We start from the raw sequence: 19,885 nt of genomic DNA, 5'->3' as shown, positions 1-19,885 counted from the left end.
CGACCCCTTCCTGCCTTCAAGACCAGTTCCACCTGGGTGACTCTTACCCTACCAAGTTCGGCTGCCAGCATGAAGTACAACCTTGACTACCCCTGGAGCATGGCTTCTGTGTGCTAACATCCCAGAAGATTTCATTCAGTGACGCTTGTCCCTTCTTAATCACCACTAATTTCTCAGCTCCAGCCGACCAGTTTCAATTGTCCCAGTGTATAAAGGTTTTACATTAGTGTCTGGTCTCTTGTTAATCACAGTTGATTTTTCAATTCCAACTGTCCAGAACGGCAGAGTCTTCATACAAATGACCCAGCAGAGGCCTTGCGTCCCTCTGAGACCTTAGCCATCATCAGCACTGCTCTCAGCATTTGTTGCAAGGAGGTTGCTTGTTTGGTTCCTGGCCACCCGGCTATCTTAGACCTGAAATAATCACATAGAAACTGTATTAATTAAATCACTGCTTGGCCCATTAGCTCTAGCTTCTTACTGGCTAACTCTTACATCTCAATTTAACCCATCTCCATTAATCTGTGTATCACCATGAGGTTGTGGCCTACCAGCAAAGTTTTAGCACGTCTATTTCCAGTGGCGGATCCATGGCATCTCTCTGACTCCACCCTTCTTCCTCCCAGCATAGAGCCTAGCTTACCCCGCCTAGTTCTGTTCTTCCCTGCCATAGGCTCAAAGCAGTTCTTTATTCATTAACCAATGAAAGCAACACACAGACAGAAGGACTTCCCACACCAAACATTCTTGCCCTCAAAGCTCTGACGGAGAAGCCCACTGAGCTCTCAACACTCAGTGGCTCTTCTGGCTCAGCGTTCCAAAGTCCTTCCACAAATCTCCAAACATGGTCAGATCTGTCACCTTGCTATCCCGTACCAGCTTTGTTGAGGCTCCGTCCTCTCAGATGACTTTGTTGTGTCAAGTTGACATGAAACTAGCCAGCACAGCAGGTTTTATTGTGGTTGTCCCCTCCTCCAACTGTGGCTCTTTAGGCTTGGAGGTTCATGGTCAGGGGGGCAGATCTGGGGGGCACTTGTCACCGGACGTGGGCTTTGCTGTCATTAGGTAGCTCAGGCACCATGTGGTAAGAACATTCTTGCTAAGGGGCCTCTTTCACTCAGGAAATGGAAGTCACATTGGATGAGGACTCAATGCTTATGGCCTCATTTAAACCTTAATCACCCCCAAAGGCCCCAAATATCATAGATTAATATCTCACAGTGGTAATGAGATCCTGACATGAACTTAGAAGGGGACACACCATGGTGGCATTTATTGGTGCACTTACCTGGAAGAGTATCTGGGTGCAGCTTTAACTTCTTCCCCATCCTTCTGACTTCTTTCTTTCCTGAGCTAAGACATCCACGTTTTGTTTTGTTTTTTTTTTTGCCTCCTCACCAGGGGGGTGTGAAAAGGCAGGCTCTTCTGATTGGTCAAATTAGAGCATGTGACTGTCCTAGGGCCAATTACCATGACCAACAAGGAACAGGGGGTTCTCTCTCTGACTGCCTCAGCTGTCCATCCATAATCGGGGTTGGAGAGAGAGGCTTCATCTGCCCAAGACATGGGAATGTGTTTAGAATGGGCCACGGGCACCGGTCCTCCTGCCACACCACTGAAAGAACACAGATGGCTTTTGTTGTCTTAGAGAAAAGACTCAACATGTGCCGGAAGCAGGAAAACCGGGAGGGGGTTTTCCAGGCTTTGTCCCCTTTGAGGCCTTTGGCTCCTTTCTGTTTTACTTCGGTGAAGTCGTTTTCTAGTTCAGCAGCAGGGAGAGACATGTGGGCCCCCAATGCCATTGCTGCTGATGCGGAGCCTGTGCAGTTAGTCTTGGCTGTGATCATGGTATAAGCAGGGGAGATGGTTTCTGCCAGCAGCCAGCCCTAGCAGCCCAAGTTCCAGACCAGAAGAAGTATCAGTTCAGATCCTAGGTACCAGTGAGACCCCTCCTGGTATCCTGTTCCCCTAGAAACAAGGAAGGGCTGTACTAAAGAAACCTCTTTCCTCAAATGACCCTGTCTGTGTTATTCAGCTATAGCAACGGAGAACAAAGTAGAGCTGCCCTTCTGCAGACACTGCAGCTCCTGCTTTTTTTTTTTTTTTAAATGTGTATTCTTCATATGGACTGTTTCCTGGACGTACCCTGACTGCCTGGAGCTCACAGTCTCTGGTAAGCCTGCCCAGGTGTGTGGTCCCTTGGCATAGCCCAGCTTACGTGCCTAACCAGAAGCTCAGGCCTCCTCACTTCCTGTCTTGTTCAGAAAGCAGTATCACCCAGGTGGACCTCAGAACTGTGGTCAGATTCTATTTTTAAAAATGTGTTTGGCCCCTGGCAGGGATGCTTCAGTCCCCCCACTCCACACCTCCCCCCACACCAGCAGGCATGTCTCCTCCTCTAGCCAGAATTTATAGAATCCCATCACTTCCCCCGACTTGGATCAGGCCAGTCACAGGCCTCCTGAATTCACCAAGGCCTCCAGCCTTCTATACCACCTCCACCTAGGAGTCTCTTCACTGGGATACGGTGTTCCTTTTAGGGCACACACTGCCCGACATACATCCCAGATTTGAGAAGATCATTCTTATGACCCCAGGTAACAGTTCCAGCTTTTACTAGGTTTCTGCATGTATAAATTGATATTGGGGCAGGGGCCGGGAAATGGCTCAGCAGGTAAAGGCACCCGCTGTCAACCCTGAGAGCCTGAGTTCAATCCCCCAAAGAACCAACTACTGCAAGGTGTCCTCTGGCTTCCGTGCTCATGCTCATAGACACACAGATGACAGGCAGACTCAGACATGCACGTGTGTGCACACACACATTAAATGAATAAAGTATGATTTTAAAATAGACACTTTATTTTATCGGGACCACATATCTATTTCTGAGCCTTTCTTACTTCAGTGTGGTCATCTGAAAGTTGTGCCCAGAAAAAGACAGGGAACCGATGGCGTGTTCGATTCCTTTCTGCTATGATAAAACATGCAGACCGGAAGCAGCTTTGGTGAGAAAAGCATTTGTTGGTTGACAACTCCCACCAAGGGTCCTGCTTGCTGGCTCGTTCTCTCCCTGGCTCCCTCTCAGGCTCTTGCCTAGCTAGCTTTCTTAGATAACCCAGGACCACCTGCCCAGGAAGCAGCACTGCCTGCTGGGCTGGCCCACGTCAACGAAGACAAGACAGTCCTTCACAGACAAGTCCACAGACTAACCGGATCGAGACAGTTACTCACTGAGACTTCTGACAGTCAGGTGATAGTGAGTGCTAACTAGGACAGCCATGGGCTTTTTACGAAGACTCTTCTCCCGCACCACTCTCGCAGACCTGGTACGCATCACGTATGTAGCCTATCCTGGCCTCACGCTTGGTAAATCCTGTGTTAGCTTCCTGCGTGCTGGGATTACAGGCGCTCACCACCGTGCTTGGCTTGAGCTCTTCTTATTTTTTATTTTATTTTATTTATGTATTTGGGTTTTTGGTGGTGGTGGTGGTTTGGTTTTTGGTTTTTTTTTTTTTGTTTTTGTTTTTGTTTGTTTTTTTTTTGAGATAGGGTTTCTCTGTGTAGTCCTGGCTGTCCTGGAACTCTCTGTAAACCAGGCTGGCCTCAAACTCAGAGATCCGCCTGTCTCTCGGCCTCTGAGTGCTGGGATTAAAGACATGAGCCAGCACTGCCCGGCTGCTGAGCTCTTTTCGTTTTAGAGAGGAAGAGCTTAGATTTAAGCGTTTGTATTTCCAGTGCTGTGCTTCTATGTCTGGGTGCTGAGTCACTCCATCTAGCCTTTCCGAGCCTCTCTTTCTCACGGTCAGTGGAGGGAACAGTACCACCTGCACCGGGCTATTGTGAGGGTCAGATGGGGGCAGATATGTGAGGAGACTCTGCCAGCTAGGGATGGCAGCAGGGATGGGGCAGCACTCCTGGGGCACCTATGGTGGGCAGTGGGGTCTGCTGAGCAGGCTGGAAAGAAACCCCAGCTGCCTGCAGAAGAGAAGACTTCGCAGTGACAGACTGGCAGAGACAGGCAATACACGGTGACACTAAGTATTTACATCGTCATCCAATGGTGAATACCTTTCTCAGTGTTCATAGGCACGCAGAGCAACTCCTGAGAGCTGCCTACTTGCTCTCTCGCGTTCCCGACCGGAGCATTCGCCAAGTGTCTGTTAACGGGCACCTTCTGTGTCGTGGTAGAGACTTCTCACCCAAGATGTGAGATGTGTATACTTTCTGGGAAAAGATGATGTCATGAAAGGGGGTTTGGCAAAGTCAGATTGATTACTATAGCGTAAGATTTAGCTATTTATCTCATATCAGAAGTTTTGTAACTGGCCAGTGATATCACAAGTTTTTAATCCCGGCACTCAGGAGGCAGAAATAGGCAGATATCTAAGTTCGAGACCAGCCTGGTCTACAGAGCAAGTTCCAGGACAGGAAGACAGAGAAACCTGTCACAAAAAAAAAAACAAAATAAAATAAAAGTACTTTGTTATATTGCTTATTTTTCTTATGTACTTATATATTCTCATTTATCTTAAAATTTTAAGTAAAATACCGAATTTTGTAATTTATAATACAGTTATTTCTTGCTGTCCATTGGGCACTAGTTCCAGGAGCACCTCAGACTTGAAATTCCATGGCTGCCTAAGTCCTGCTGTAAAATGACAGTGTCTGCAACCCTCTGCAAACAATCTCCCATGCGCTGAGAATCGTCTCCAGATTCTCTTGACTCCTAATGCAGTGGCAATGCTACCAAAACAGTGACGCACAAAGATGCCGTGTCGCCTAGGATACGGTGAGCAAAGCCTATGTGTTCAGCACAGACACATTTGGGGCAATCCTTTTGATGCTCCGTTTGCTGACTCTATGTATGGGCAGCCTGTGGAGACAGATGCTCTCAGGGAGAAGAAAACGACTCCAAACCCTTCTTGCACGCTAGCATGGGTGTGCCCTGTCCATCCTCTAACACTCGCCCCTGTTTGATTGACTCGTAGCTGTCTCTCCTGTCTGTCTATATTCTGCTTCTTCCGAGCACAGCCCCAGGGTCCTGTCTCATTGAGTTTGCCACATGCCCCACCCATCTAACTGGCCTCTCCCTACACACTTCTCAGTTCTTTTTTAAATTTATGTCTCCCTCCCCCCGTTTTGACATGTGTGTGTGAGTGTGCATGTGTGTATGTGAGTGTGCATGGTGTGTATGTGAGTGTGCATGTGTGTATGTGAGTGTGCATGTGTGTGTGTATGTGTGTGTGCATGTGTGTGAGTGCACATTTTGGGTGTGTCTGCAAGTGTTGAAGTCTGGGATTGATGACAAGAATCTCCCTTGATCTTTCTTCCATCTTATCCATTGAGGCAGGGTCTCTCAACCAAACCCAGAGCTCTCCAATACAGCTGGTCTCACCAGCCAGTGTCTGCTAGGGATCCCCTGTCTCTGTCCTTGAAAGCAGAAGTGACAGGCAAGCTGCCACAGCCACCAGCATTTATTCGGGATTTGGGAATCTGAACTCTGCCCCTTCCTGCTGAGCCCGCTCGCTAGTCCGTATATTCCTTTTCCAGCACAGCTTGCTTTATTGTTGCTCTTGAATCTTCCTTCTATTATTCAGAGGGAATCAGTCTCCTTGCATTTAGATCACAGCATCCTGTGGTCAGTGTTCCTACACTAATGTTTCCCATAGCTCCCAGAATCTCTCACAGTAATAATACCTTGTGCACAGCAGGCTATAGTGAACGTGTGGGGATCTAACTATTCAGCTTTGTTTGGCGGAGATTTGATAGGCGCATCAGTTCCAACTCCCGGGGATGATACATGAATCTGAAAGGTAAACAGAAGCCCTTCTGTTTACATGCACAGAGCGAGCTCTCCCAGGCCTGCTAACCTGACTTAGAGTAGCACAGATCAGTTTCTATTCCCGTTCACTTTTATACTGGGGTTGAAATGATCAGTACACCCTCTCTATTTGCCCTTTTGCCCTGCCTTGACCTTCCTGGCCGCGGTTTCCTGTGCCAACCCTTCCTTCAGCTGTGTTGCCTTGCAAATTCCTCCTCTTCTTCCGTCCATCCCAGGTCAGATATAGCTCTTCAAGGGGCTTCTTGGGGACCCTGGGACCATATCAGTGCACCTTCTTACATCACATCCAGCCCTTTGGGTGACATACACACTATATATAATATTCATTTTTTTTTTCTAGTGAGGTGGATGTTGCTCACTAAAATATAAGCTATGAAAATAACAAATGCATGTCTTTATTGCCAACTAGGACTCAGTTCTCAACAAGAACAGAGTGTTTTGGGTTTTTGTTTGTTTGTTGTTTGGGTTTTTTGTTTTTTTGCTTGTTTGTTTTCAAAACAGGATTTCTATGTGTGACCGTAGGTGTCCTGGAGACCAGGCTGGCTTCAAACTCAGAGAGATCTGCCTGCCTCTGCCTACTGAGTACTGGGACTCAGGGCATGGACCACACTGCCCGGCTGGAACAGCATTCTTAAGCTGCAGTATGATTAAGAAGGCAGGGGTTTTATGCTGTAAAAGGCCCTTTAGTGGCAGTTCAGGCCGGACTACTCCTGCGGCTCCACTGAGCATGTCTTCTGTTTTCATCATCAAGAGAGCAGAGGACAGGAAGAAGTGCCTCTGTCCCTCCCAAAGGAGGGTCCCCGAAGCCAGGCAGTGATGGTGCATGCCTTTAATCCCAGCACTCCAAACTCTGTGAGTTTGAGGCCAGCCTGGTGTACAAGAGCTAGAAGGGTCCCTGAAACTGTACATCTCTGTCACTTCTCACTCCTCAGTCTGATGTAACTCATGTGGTTAAACCTAGATTTCCAAGAAGTCTGGAGATTAAATTTTTATTCTGGGTACACACATGCTCAGACCAAAATTGTTCCAATGCCTGCAAACAGGAGACCAGACACTGGGAGACGGTCATTTCCAGCTACATTCTCGGGTTTTAGCCTGTTGCCTGGAACCACGGGTGCTGGCTGAATGCTGCAACTAGAGGAGCACTTCTGTATTTGTCTTCTTGGATGCTGTAGAGCAACACAATATGGCAAACTGGGTGTTTGTTATACTCAGTGCAAAGATGTGAGAAGGCCCAGGTCAAGCTATCACTGGCTGCTTTCTTCTGACTGTTGTGAAGATCTCCACTCTGTTTTCTCCTAGCTGTGGGGCTTGCTAGAACATTTGGTATTCTTTACATTGTAAATCTGTCTCTCCTTTTGTATTCATGTGATTCTCTCTCTCTCTCTCTCTCTCTCTCTCTCTCTCTCTCTCTTTCTCTGTGTGTGTGTATGTGTGTCTCTGTCTCTCTCTCTGCATGTGTGAGTATGTATGTGAGTGTGTGTTCAAGTGTCCCATTTTTTTAAAATTTATTTATTAAAGATTTCTGCCTCCTCCCCGCCACCGCCTCCCATTTCCCTCCCCCTCCCCCGGTCAAGTCCCCCTCCCTCGTCAGCCCGAAGAGCAATCAGGGTTCCCTGCCCTGTGGGAAGTCCAAGGACCACCCACCTCCATCCAGGTCTAGTAAGGTGAGCGTCCAAACAAGTGTCCCATTTTTAACAAAGGGCCACCGGTCACACTGGGCATGTGTTCCCCGTGAGGATGAGATCTCAATGACATAGACCCTATGTTCAAATAAAGTCATATTCTGAAGTCCTGAGAATTCAGAATTCATATTAAAATGTCCGAGGTATAGGTAGAGACAGCATGCACCATTCAGCACAGTCAAGCACAGCAGGAATTCACTGGCTGTGTAAGTCGGGACAGTGTGGTCTGCCGCCGCACAGGCTCCAGGCACTGGACATGGCTGCTTTTACTGCCCCTGAGAGGCCTTTGCAGGCAGATACAGCTGTCCTATGCTCTTAGCCCAGAGGAACAGTACTCTCTGGGAGGCTCGGGGTTACTAAAGGTCTACCATTTCTACAGTGCCATCGGCCATTGTAAGCCAGAATCAGTCAGCCAAGCTTCAGGGTCAGCACTCCAAAAAAATCCATAGAGCCCCTGCATTCTGAGTCTTTTGCTCCTGCCTTTGGTTTTATATTATGGCCGTCTTGACAGCACAGGTCAGGGCCACCAGGGCCTAGCTCCTAGGTGGGCCCTCCCTCAGCACCAGCCCTGCCGGGAGCCTCATTCATTCTTTCCTGATGTGCCCAGTTCCGTCTGTGACCTTCTCCCATGTGTAAGTTCCTCTGAGCTCAGTCCAGATCATACTGCATTCATCTGTGTAACGCCCACAGCTACAGCTGGCAAAAGTTGCCCTCATTAGAAAGCAAAGGGGAGGGTGGATACTGTTATCATCTGGAGGGGATGGAGGCCTCCCCCACCCAAGCAGAGGGAAGTGCATCACGAAGTTTCCTGTGCTTTTTGCTGGCCCCAAGTTCTAGGATGCCAAGCCAGGTGGCAATTCTGTCCTCCCCCGGGGCCAAGTGTCAATAGTCTATTGTGCTGGCTAGTTTTATATCAACTTGACAGAAGCTAGAGTTATCTGAAAGGAGGGAACCTAAGCTGAGAAAAGGCCTCCGTAAGAGTCAGCTATAAGGCATTTTCTTAATTAGTGACTAATGGGGCAGGGCCCATAGCATTGTGGGTGGTGCCATCCCTGGGCTGATGGTCCTGGGTTCTATAAAAAAGCAGGTCAAGAAAGCTATGAGGAGCAAGTCAGTAAGTAAGCAGCACCCCTCCATGGCCTCTGTATCAGCTCCTGACTCCAGGTTCCTGCCCTGTTTGAGTTCCTGTCCTGACTTCCTTTGATGATGAACGGTGACCTGGAAGCATAAGCCAAATAAACCCTTTCCTCCCCAACTTGCTTTGGTCGTGGTGATTTGTCACAGCAACAGTGACCCTGGCTGTGGCTTCTCCACAACCGTCGGCTTCGGGGAAACTCAAGAGATACCAAAACACGGCTCTAACAAGAGCAAGGCTTAGGGACCGTCGCTTCTGACTGCTGTGGCTCAGCCGCGGACTTGCCTTCTTGACCACAGGGCGCACCAGGGAAGCCAAAGTTCCAGGCCACCTTCTAGGAGGCAGCGATCTGGTGGCCCTCCGTGTAGGAGGTGTCAACTTCAGAAGGGTGGGACACACTGCAAACGATTGCTCTAAAAGCCTCTTCTTTGAAATGGGTCGAGAAATGGCGTACCTCCTGCACTCCTCACCCCCGCTGTCCTTGGGGAGGGCCGGACAGGGGTCTGCTGGAGCCACTTTCTGACCAGTCTCACCTGGTGCAGTTCCGGCTTCCCATGGCATTCCCGTGGCTTTGGAATATGCTTTGGGAACTATATCCACTTCCCTAATGTTACACAGGAGGATTCCATCTGTCACACGTGGCATTAATTTCTTCCTGTTTCCTGCCTCAGCCCCTGTGATTCAGATGACCCCCCATTCAGGGCAGCTGCAGGGTGGCAACAGGAACCCATCATTGCTTCATCAGGGTTGACTCTCAGATTCCCAGGGGATTAAAAAAAAAAGCAGTTAGGCTTAGGGGAAAGAGGGCAGGAGGCAGCTCTTCCATTATCCCAGGTGCAGAAAGGATGCCATACTCAGCATCATCTTTGGCCGCCACTCACCCGGCTTGAAAGTCTCAATGGTCACAGCTAGAAAAAGAAAAGACCGAAGAAATGGTCTCTGCCCAATTTTCAAGGCTGTTACTTCTTTGTCCCTGGTCCTTCAATGCAGGCTCAGGTAGAGGTGACACCATGAGAGACCTTCTCCCTAAAGATGACCTCTGTGGCCTGTGTGCATCAGTTTGAGACATTAGGGCTTTCATCTCGGCTGTGATTTATTAAAATGACCGCTTTAATCACCAGTCCCTCACACTTGTCCCTGGCTATTAGTGGCAGACTGCTCTCAGGGCAGACTAATTGAGAGTGGCAGCCCTAGTTGCCCTGCTGTTGCTCCCACCAGCTGCACAGGGGCCTTGCTCAGAAATTCCTTGAGGATCTGTGGTCCAGGCACTTGTTTTGCCAAGTCCCTGGGGCCCACTTGGCAGAGTCCTTACCCAGGCATATCTGTGTTCTGGCTTTGTGCTGACTTAGCTCTCCTGTTCCTCTTTCCCTTTATCTAATTTCCATGTTCACTTATATATATTCTAGTTACGTTTTTTTCATATTTTGAGAGTGTTTGTTCATTGTAGAGAAATTAGAAAATATATATTATTGCCAGGTGGTGGTGGTGGTGGTGGTGTTGCACACCTTTAATCCAAGGACTCAGGAGGCTGAGGCAGGTGGGTCTCTGTGAGTTCGAGGCCAGCCATGTCTACAGAGTGAGTTCCAGAATAGCCAGGGTTACACAGTGAAATCCTGTCTAGGAAAACCTTGTAGCTAAGCCGGGTAATGGTGGCGCGCACCTTTAATCCCAGCACTTGGAAGACAGAGACAGGAGGATCTCTGTGAGTTTGGGGCCAGCCTGGTCTACAAGAGCTAGTTCCAGGATAGGCTCCAAAGCTACAGAGAAACCCAGTCTCGAAAAAACAACAAAAAAGAAAAAAGAAAAACCTGCAGCTAAGATCAAGTCTAACCTCTGTTCACATCAGCTTACTATCTGACACATCTGGGGAAAGTAACAGAAGCCAGTTTGGCCCACTCCACAGTTTGGCTGTCCTATCAGTGATTCCGAGAGTGGTGCTCTCCTTCCTGGGGCTTGAAAACTTACATGTTGGACCTGGTAGCCCACGCTCGGCACTCAGAGGCCAGCCGAGGACTGGGAGTTCAAAGCAAGTATGGTCTACATATTGAGATCCTGTCTTGAAAAACACAACAAATACAAAGTTATTTTATAGTCATAACAACACTGAGTTAAATTATTCAATCAGGAAAACATTACTGGTCACTTAGCTTATTTCCAACTCTTTGCATTTGGAAGCAGCGTCACTGTGGACATCTGTGGCTCCATCTTCACATACACACATTCACGTCCTTTCTTAGGATGAATGCCTAAGAGTAGAATGGCTAGGTCAAAGGAGTACACATTTTCTAAAAAAAATTATTTTCATCTTTTAAAAGTTATGTGTGTGTGTGTGTGTGTGTGTGTGTGTGTGCGCGCGCGCACTCGTGAGTGCAGGTGCCCTCAGAGACCAGAAGAGGGCGTCAGAGCTTCTAGAACTGGAATTACAGGCCATTCTTAACCTCTTTGGAGATGCTGGGAACCCAGTGCTCAGTCTTCTGCAAGAGCAATAGAAACTTCTCTTTTTTAGTGTTGTTTTATTTTTTTCCTTTTCCTTCCTCCTCCTCCTCCCTCTTCTCTTTACAGTACCCACCCTTAAACACTGAGCCATCCTTCCAGCCCCTTGGTACTGGTTTTAATTTCATACTGTGAACATAGGGCTTATGGTTTGGTATGTAGGTCTGTGGCAGGATGCTCACCTAGCATCACAAGGCCCTGGGTTTGATTCCCAGCACCACAAAAAAAAAAAACAAAACCAAAAACAACAACAACAACAACAACAACAAAAAAACAAACAACCCAAAACAGCATCCATACCTGGATATGCAAGGGAGACCTATTACAGAGAATCCGCCTCTGCCTACTCAGCAGTGATTAGCTTCTGGACATTTCCCTGCTTTCTCTCCCATTTTCAACCCATTCCTCCACTTGTTTTAGGGGTACAGCCAAAACATTCTGCCAGAAAGACTCTTCTCTGGGTTTTAACCTACTCCACCCTTGAGGCAACAAACACTGGCAACTTGAAAATGGGAGAGAGATTCCTGCAGTCCCACCCAAATACCTCTTTGGATCTCTTTCTCCCCACCTCGGAACTGGCCTGTGCATTTTAAAGTCATTTCAGATCTTGCCAGCCTACTGCAGAAAGTTTTATCAAATTATACTGAGGAGTGTTCATGCTTGCTAATCTTTAGGTCATTTTCTTTCTCCCTCCTTGCTTCTCTTTTTATCTATCATCTATCTATATCTATCTATCTATCTATCTATCTATCTATCTATCTATCTATCTATCTATCTAACGATCTATCTATCTATCTGGATTTTTTAGGCAGGGTTACTATGTGTAGCCTTGACTGTCCTGGAACTAACTCTGTAGAGCAGGCTGGCTTTGGACTCATAATGATCCACCTGCCTCTGCCTCCTGAGTCCTGGGCTTAAAGATGTGCACCACCTCTGCTCAGGCTCACCCATCCTTTCTCCTTTTTCAGTTCTTTTTTGTGGAACACAAGCTATGTAAGTGTTCTCTGTCCTTGAACACCGTTGTGATGATTTGAAAGAAAATGGTGCTCAAAGGGAGTGGCGCTATTCAAAGGTGTGGCCTTGTTGGAGGAAGTGTGTCACTGTGGGGCGGACTTTGAGGTCTTGTTTCTCAAGCTTCACTAAGTGTGACAGTCAGTCAACTTCCTGTTGCCTCTGAGTCAAGATGTATGGACTCTCAGTTCCCACACCACATCTGCCTGTATGCCTCCGTCCTCCCTTCATGATCATAGTGGACTGAGCCTCTGAAACTGTAAGTGAGCCACCCCAATTAAATGTTTCCTTTAGAAGAGTTGCCATGGTCAAGGTGTCTCTTCACAGCAACAGAGCCCTAACTAAGACAACCACTGACAGTCCTCCTTTTCATTTGGGAAGAATACCACTGGTAGCAGTTTTAGTTGGAAGTTACCTGGTTGTGAATGAAGTTTTCTTGTTGAATATTTGCATTTCTGTCTTTGTGAATTATCTTTTCTTAATTTTCCTGTGTGCTGTTTTTTAAATCACCATTTCTGTTTATCCAATAGCATCATGCTTGCTCCAGCAAATTGCTGGGAGAACTTTTCAGCCAAAAATAACAGATGATTGCTCTCATACAAAGTCAGTGTGTTTTCTAAAACCAATATCAGATCAAATTCACAGCTCATGCTCAGATCAACAAGCAGGCTGGCTGACTGGAGACGTGTGGATGCAAACGGGGTACTGAACATGGGACAGGAGCTTGCAGGAATAAGAAGACATACCCTGTGCTGAATATTTTATGTCAACTTGACAGCAACTAGAGTTATCTGAAAGGAGGGAGCCTCAGTTGAGAAAATGCCAACGTAAGATCTGGCTAGAGTGCATTTTCTTAATTAAAGATTGATGGAGGAGGGCCCAGCCTGTGTGGGTGGTGTCATCCCTGGGCTGGTGGTCCTGTGTTCTATAAGAAAGCAGGCTGACCTTTGGATGTCACTGTGGCAATTTCTCAGAAAATTAGGAAACAACCTTCCTCAAGACCCAGTAATACCATTATTGGGTATATACCCAAAGGATGCTCAATTGTGCCACAAGGACATGTGCTCAGCTATGTTCATAGCAGCTTTGTTTGTCATAGCCAGAACCTGGAAACAACCTAAATGCCCCTTGACTGAAGAATGAAAAAGGAAAATGTGATTATATTTACACAATGGAGTACTACACAGCAGAAAAAAATTATGACGTCTTGAAATTTACAGGCAAATGGGTGGAGCTAGAAAACATCATATTGAGTAAGGTAACCAGACCCAGAAAGACAATTATCACATGTACTCACTCATAAGTGGTTTTTAAGCATAAAGCAAAGAAAACCAGCCTACAATTCACAATCCCAGAGAACTTAGACAACAATGAGGACCCTAAGAGGGACATACATAGATCTAATATACATGGGAAGTAGAAAAAGACAAGATTTTCTAAATAAATTGGGAGCATGGGGATCATGGGAGAAGGCTGAAGGATAGGGGAGAGGCAGCAAGGGGAGCAGAGCAAAATGTGGAGCTCAATAAAAATCAATACAATTTAAAAAAAGAAAGCAGGTTGAGCAAGTCATGAAGAGCAAGCCAGCAAGCAGCTCCCCTCCATGGCCTCTGCATCAGCTCCTGCTTGCAGGTTCCTGCCCTGCTTGAGCTCCTGTCCTGACTTCTGTCAGTAAAGAATAGCGGTATGGAAGTGTAAGCCCTTTCCATCTCACGGTGTTTCACCACAGCAACAGAAACCCTAAGACACACTCCTAGGCCACCCAGTCTCTCCTCCTCTCGTGGTTATACCTGGGGCAGCTGAGGCAAACAGCACACGGACGACTCCAGTTCCTTCTGCCTTTAGATCACACCCATGTAAGACCCTGCAAGCCCCATCCGGGAACTTTCAATCACAGCATTGGTTATGTGTTTATTTGTAGAAGGCAAACAGTGCCTTAAAATACACCAAACATTGGTGAAAATGAAATTTCTCCCCCCACCCTGCTCTCTTTTTAAAAATACTTTTCAGCACGAAGGTCCGGGACCAGGTGAATACGACTTGAAAGCACCCCCAGTAGGCTCCGTCACCTCTTGTTTTCGATCCAAGGTTCCCCGATTCTTGCCTGTTAGTTCAGTAAGTATGCTAAGCCAGATACCTGTGTGTGTGTAGGGGGGCGGGGGCGGGGGTCTTAGGATTCCACGTGCTCGGATGGGGATTGTCACGCACGACCACGATGGAGGTTGTATTGAAGTCCCAAGACTTTGGCTAGACCCCGAGCTGCTTCTGTCTTAAAGGCAGGCCACTGAAGGCCAAGGTAGGCCATGTCCAGGAATGATTTCAGAAAATAACATTGTAATCATCTCAGAGGCCTTTTCTGTTTTACCGGGAAGCCTCCATCTCCCTGAGAAGTGTCTGCCAAGGCTGGGCGATGTTTGGAGGAGTCTGCTTGCTAGCCTTTCCCATGGTGAATGCTCTGTCCCTGGGTACCAGAGGCTGCAGGTGGCGGTTCAAAGGAGACACATTTCACGTGCTGTACTGCCTGCTGGACTGCCTCATGTAAACCTCATCCTAGAAACAGCTTTTTTTCCCCTCAAAGTAAGTATGTTTTCCTGTCCTGGGTGACAGAGTTGATGCAGGATCTCCAAGACTTTCCACTGCAGAGCCATTGGCAACAACAGTTGGTCCTCTCGACACTAACCACCGCCACCCTCTAGGGACTAAATGCCACCCTGCCATTTCCTCTGAAGGATCCTCGGGTCTCTCGAGAGCAGCAGGGACCCTTGCTGGAGGACAGGGCTTTCTAGGTGTCCCATGTAGCTCTTGTGACCTCAGAATCTGTCATCCTATTTCCTCTGGTATTGGGTTGTCCCCTTTCTGACTGCTCAGGACAGTGGATCACAGCCACTTGGGTGGGTAAAGGGACCACTCTTAGAAGCTTGAGCATTTCTTGGGAATGTTTCACAGGGTTCAGGTCCCAGACATTCTTGGAAGTCATCTTTGCTTCCAAAGGGTGTCATAGGCATGGAGGACAAGGAAAGCATCTTTGGAGTCCGTGTAAATATTAACTCTGTTTCTTTGGGACCATTCTAGAGCCCGAGTGAGAACCATGAGCTCTGCTAACTGAGCCCTTTAGTTTCTAGGTTTTGGTCCTGATTCAAGTACCTTGAAGCCAATGACTATTGCATATTCTGTATACTGAATTCCCTCTTTTTCAAGATCTTCCTCTGTGTAGAGGACCAAGTATGGTTGCCAGTGGTTGATCTGAGAGATTGGGATGAGCTGCATACTTATCCAGGAGGACCTCCTCACCAAAGTGGGCAGGCTCCCCTTCCTCTCCTGGTAGATGAGAAGTCTGTTACTAGCCAGTCAGAGGTTTCCACTGTTGTTTGAAGGTTTATGGACCTTACAGGGACAGCCAAGAGTAGACTTTTGGGCTCAAGGATTAGGAGTTGAGTGGCAGTAGCTGCCCACAGGTACCCAGGTTAGTCCTTTGCCACCCCACCTAATTTATTTCTGTATCCTACAGGCTGAGGATAGGGGCCTCGAGATGGGCAATCACACCCAAAGCTGTGCCCTGTCTCTCAGTTATGGACACGTGAAATTTGGGCTGAGGAAGTAACCCTAAGGCAAGGGCTGGTGCCTTCAAAATGTCCACTGTAGAGTGGCTGGGCTGTAGGTCCATTGTTTGGAGATGTGATGCAGACACGGGGTCAGTGTGATTACAGACAGACGGACAAGTAGCTGGAGAACTTCCATACTTTGGTGGCATCAGCAGTACTCCAAACAGACATCCGACTGGGTCTATAGGTCAGGCCTTTCTCATGATAACTAAACTCCCAAGAAAACCGAGTAGATTGCTAGAAAGGACAGTGTCCACTAAGTAGGGTCTGGTGTCTGGAGTTGTTCCTTTCTCTTAGAGAAAAACTTCAAGATCACCTGGTGACAGCAAAATTAGGACTGGAGAATTGTACTGGATGTTCTGCAGTAGGATGACAGGGTGACAGAGCCACAACCGGCAGCCTTCCGAGGGGGTGGCTTTGTGTGTGCGTGCCCGTCTCTTGTTCTGTGGGCCGGCCTTCCAGTACTGCATGCTCCTGCTGCGTCCCCATTAATAGCGCTAATAAAGGCTTCCGCTTCCCTTGACGTGTGGCCAGGACTTGATTAGATTTCCAGGCTGCTCCTTTGCTCTGGCCAAGCAAACATCCTGCCTTTAAAAGGCAGCTTTTGTAGGCAGCTGATGTCATCTGCCAGGCTGACTGCTCTGTTCCATGCTCAGGGGTGATGCTGTTTCCACCCGCTGCCTCCCAAAGAGACAGACTGAGCAAGGAAGGGCAGGCATGACCAGGAGTGAGAATACTGGATGGCAGTGATGGAGCCAAGATGCCGGGGGCTGGCTGGGCAGAGCACTGTCTGATTTGGCAGGGCCCCAGTGAGCCTTGTGTCCCCCTGCCAGGCAAAAACACTGTACAAATTGGTGGCTTAGGGCCATACTGGGTACTGGCGCCAGGACTCAAACCCAGGTTTGCTGGATTTGGAAGCCTTTATCATTGATGTTCTTTTCCTCCTTTTCGTTTGTGTGTGTATGTGGCTGTGGAGTGTGTGTGTGTGTGTGTGTGTGTGTGTGTGTGTGTGTGTGAGAGAGAGAGAGAGAGAGAGCATGTGTGTGGACCAGAAGAGTCATTGACCGTTTCTGTCACCCCTGCCTTATTCTTTTGAAGCAGAGTCTCTCCCTGAATGTAGAGCGCACATATTTCAGCTAAGAAGGCAGCCAGCAAGCCCCAGAAGTTGTTCTGTCTCAGGAGTCACAGCAATTCAAGATCATGCTTGCCTTGTTCTCTGGGTGCTGGGGCCTCAACTCAGTCCTCTGAAGTCCCCCCCCCCCCCTCTCTCTCTCTCTCTTAGACACAGTCTTACTGTATAGTCCAGTTGGGTCTTGAACTCATGATCTTTCTGCCTCCACCTAAGTGCAAACCACCATGCCTGGAAACCCCTGCCCCTGCCCACTACACTGGTGTTCTTCCAAGGGGCCCGAGATGAAGACAACTTGGCTTTCGAGAATGTGTGTGTGTACGTCTTTGACATGACCATCCGTGACCAAGAACTGGTCTCAGGCTGAGGAAAGGGCATTCATTTCTGCTCTAAAGACAGACTTTGAATACTTGGCAAAATGTTTTGTTTAAGAATTTCAACAGCCAGTTGGCGGTGATCCACGCCTTTAATCCTAGCACTCAGGAGGCAAAGGCGGGCAGATCTCTGTGAGTTTGAGGCCAGTCAGGTTTACAGAGCTAGTTCTATCTAGGACAGCCAGGGCTACACAGAGAAACTTTGTCTTGAAAGAACAAAAAACAAAAAAAGCGGGGTGGTGGCACATGCCTTTGATCCCAGCACTCGGGAGGCAGAGGCAGGCGGATCTCTGTGAGTTCGAGGCCAGCTGGTTTACAAAGTGAGTTCCAGGACAGCCAAGAATGTTACACAGAGAAACCTTGTCCTGAAAAGGAAGAAGCAAATAAGAAAAAAAAGTCAACAAAATGAACACATGATGTCTAAAACTGAGCACTCAGGCTGGAGAGCTGACTCAGGCTAAGAGCCTTGCAGAGGACTCGTGAAGGAGGCTCACAACCATGCCCATGTGCAAATGCCCACAAGCATACACACAATTAAAAGAAACAATGAGAGTCACAGAGTCCACAAACGGGGCTAAGATACACCTCAGTCTGTCATACTGCCAGTGATGGGAACATGAGAACCAATTGGGGCTTTTGGCTTAAACATGTAGTTGCAGAATCCAGTCTCTCCAGCCACTTGCCACTAGACCAGGGACAGTAGTCAGGAGGAAGATGGCATCCTCTGTGACAGGAACTGCCTGGGCCAGTGCCACTGGGAGAAATCACACTTGGAGGTATCTGGAAAGGGTAGCCCTGCCCTCACCCCCAGCAGGTGTCCGTGGTCCGTGGCTTTCCTGCCTTTGTCTTGGCACCTCCCAGCCTCCCAGTGAATCCAACAGAAGCCCCTCCAGGTCTCAAGACACACTCTTTATCTCTGCCTGCAGGGAATGAGTCAGCCACAGCTCATCCAGCAGCTGGACACAGGAGCTAAGACTGTCGATCTCACCAGCCCCCTCCCCTCTTTTTTGTTTTGTTTCAGAAAACACCGGGCCCGGGAGCATACACAGCTTCAAGACAGTTCCCTAAGCAGTCCCCAACCATCGCCAAAATGGGTAGAGAACACAGCCTCTTCTTCAATAACACAATTGGCTTTTAAAATAAAGTAACATTGGCGCCATGCTACTTTGAGTTTTAGCAAGGTTTTATGTCTGGAAAGAGCTTTCCCATTGTGACCTTGCCCGTTTCTTGTGGGGACTGACCTTGAATCAGTTGCTTGGGTGACCATCCTGTAGGGTCCTAGTCTGAGCAATCAGTTGCTCTGCTTAATCCAAGAGGAGGGCTGTCCCAGAGACTGGTCCAGGCTATGTGCAGTGTGACCTTCTCTATCGTGCTAATGTTGGAAGATCTCCAGACCCCCTTGAAGGCTTCTATGGGTCCGCTGCATCAGCCCACAGGTAGACTTGGCAGGCTCCCAAAAGGTGTCACTATTCTCTCTTCCAACTTCCCGAGAACAATTTGACTCAGCCATGGCTAGTGCCACACAACAGATAACATCGTGGCCAGTGACGGATTCACATGACAGTGGTCTCGAGACAGTACAAAGGAGCAGCCTCTATTGCCTGTGACACTGTGGTGCACGGTAGTACAAAGTTTGTGTGCTGTGTTTAGTACACAGTATAATCATCGGTATAAACCAAGCCATTGGCCTGTCTGTTGGGACTGTGCAAGTATGGTACTTGTGGGACTGTCCTCTCAGGCACCGTCGTCACTGCCTGTTGACACGGATGTTCCCTCAGGAGGAGGGGCCCGATCACGGGTCCCCTGAGTATTCACCATGCCACCCGGCCACTCATGTGCAATTCTGTCCTAGTTGGACATGGCCTTAGTGGGGAGCACCAAGGTGTGGAGATGGGAGAGACTAGGCAGGGAGTCGTCATCTACACAGCCACGCGGGCGCTAGCAGCCACACTGGTTGCAGACCCTCCAGTGTGGCTGCCTTAAGGCCACCCGTGTTTTTTTCTGTCTGTGAATCCTCATCCACTACTGTAAGCAAGCCTAATAAACTGGTTGGTTTCCCAGAGTGAACTTTAGAATTTTACCTCAGTTTGTCATCGGAACCTTAGGAGGGGTGGGGTAGGTATTATTTGTATCTTCCTCAGGAAGGAATTTTAGTCATAGATACATTATAGCTATTGTACAGAGAAAATGCCTGATCGTGGATGGCTATGTTACTGGTTTAATTATTGTAATATGGATTTACCCCCTTCTCTTGCCTTGTATCATTTTCTGTATGTTAAACCTGTGTGTGTGCACGTGTGTATGTGGGTGTGTGCATGCATGTGTGTATGTGTGTTGCATATATGTGTATATGTGTACATGCATGTGTGTGTGTGTTGGGAGTCACACACAGGACCTTGTGTATAATAAGCATGGGGATTATTACCAAGCCTCAGCTCAGCTCATTTATCGTTAGTTTAGAGTGTAAGCCTTTTACCTATTAAAAAAACAAGCAAGTTCACAGTAAAACAGTATATTATGGGATAGGGAGATGGCTCTAAGTAGGTTCCAGTGCTAGAACCCACATAAAAGCTGAGCATGACCAAATACATAGAACCCTAGCGTTGGGGTAGGG

At 48.0% G+C, this 19,885-nt stretch overlaps 1 protein-coding gene across 1 annotated transcript in view; it reads left to right on the top strand.

The window, feature by feature from the left end:
* Stpg4 (sperm-tail PG-rich repeat containing 4) overlaps nt 1-18,409 on the top strand; it is a 50,596-nt gene extending 32,187 nt beyond the window's left edge. The window contains exons 6-7 of the mRNA XM_041631363.1: nt 14,177-14,281; nt 18,293-18,409. Of these exons, the coding sequence (XP_041487297.1) occupies nt 14,177-14,281; nt 18,293-18,409 (222 nt within the window). The remainder of the gene's footprint in view (nt 1-14,176; nt 14,282-18,292) is intronic.
* The last annotated feature ends 1,476 nt before the right edge of the window (nt 18,410-19,885 follow it).

Source organism: Microtus oregoni, unplaced genomic scaffold (genome assembly GCF_018167655.1).
Source record: "Microtus oregoni isolate MIOR12 unplaced genomic scaffold, Mior012 000036F_ref0000092, whole genome shotgun sequence".
NCBI lineage: Eukaryota > Metazoa > Chordata > Mammalia > Rodentia > Cricetidae > Microtus > Microtus oregoni.
This window is presented reverse-complemented; position numbering and strand designations above follow the sequence as displayed.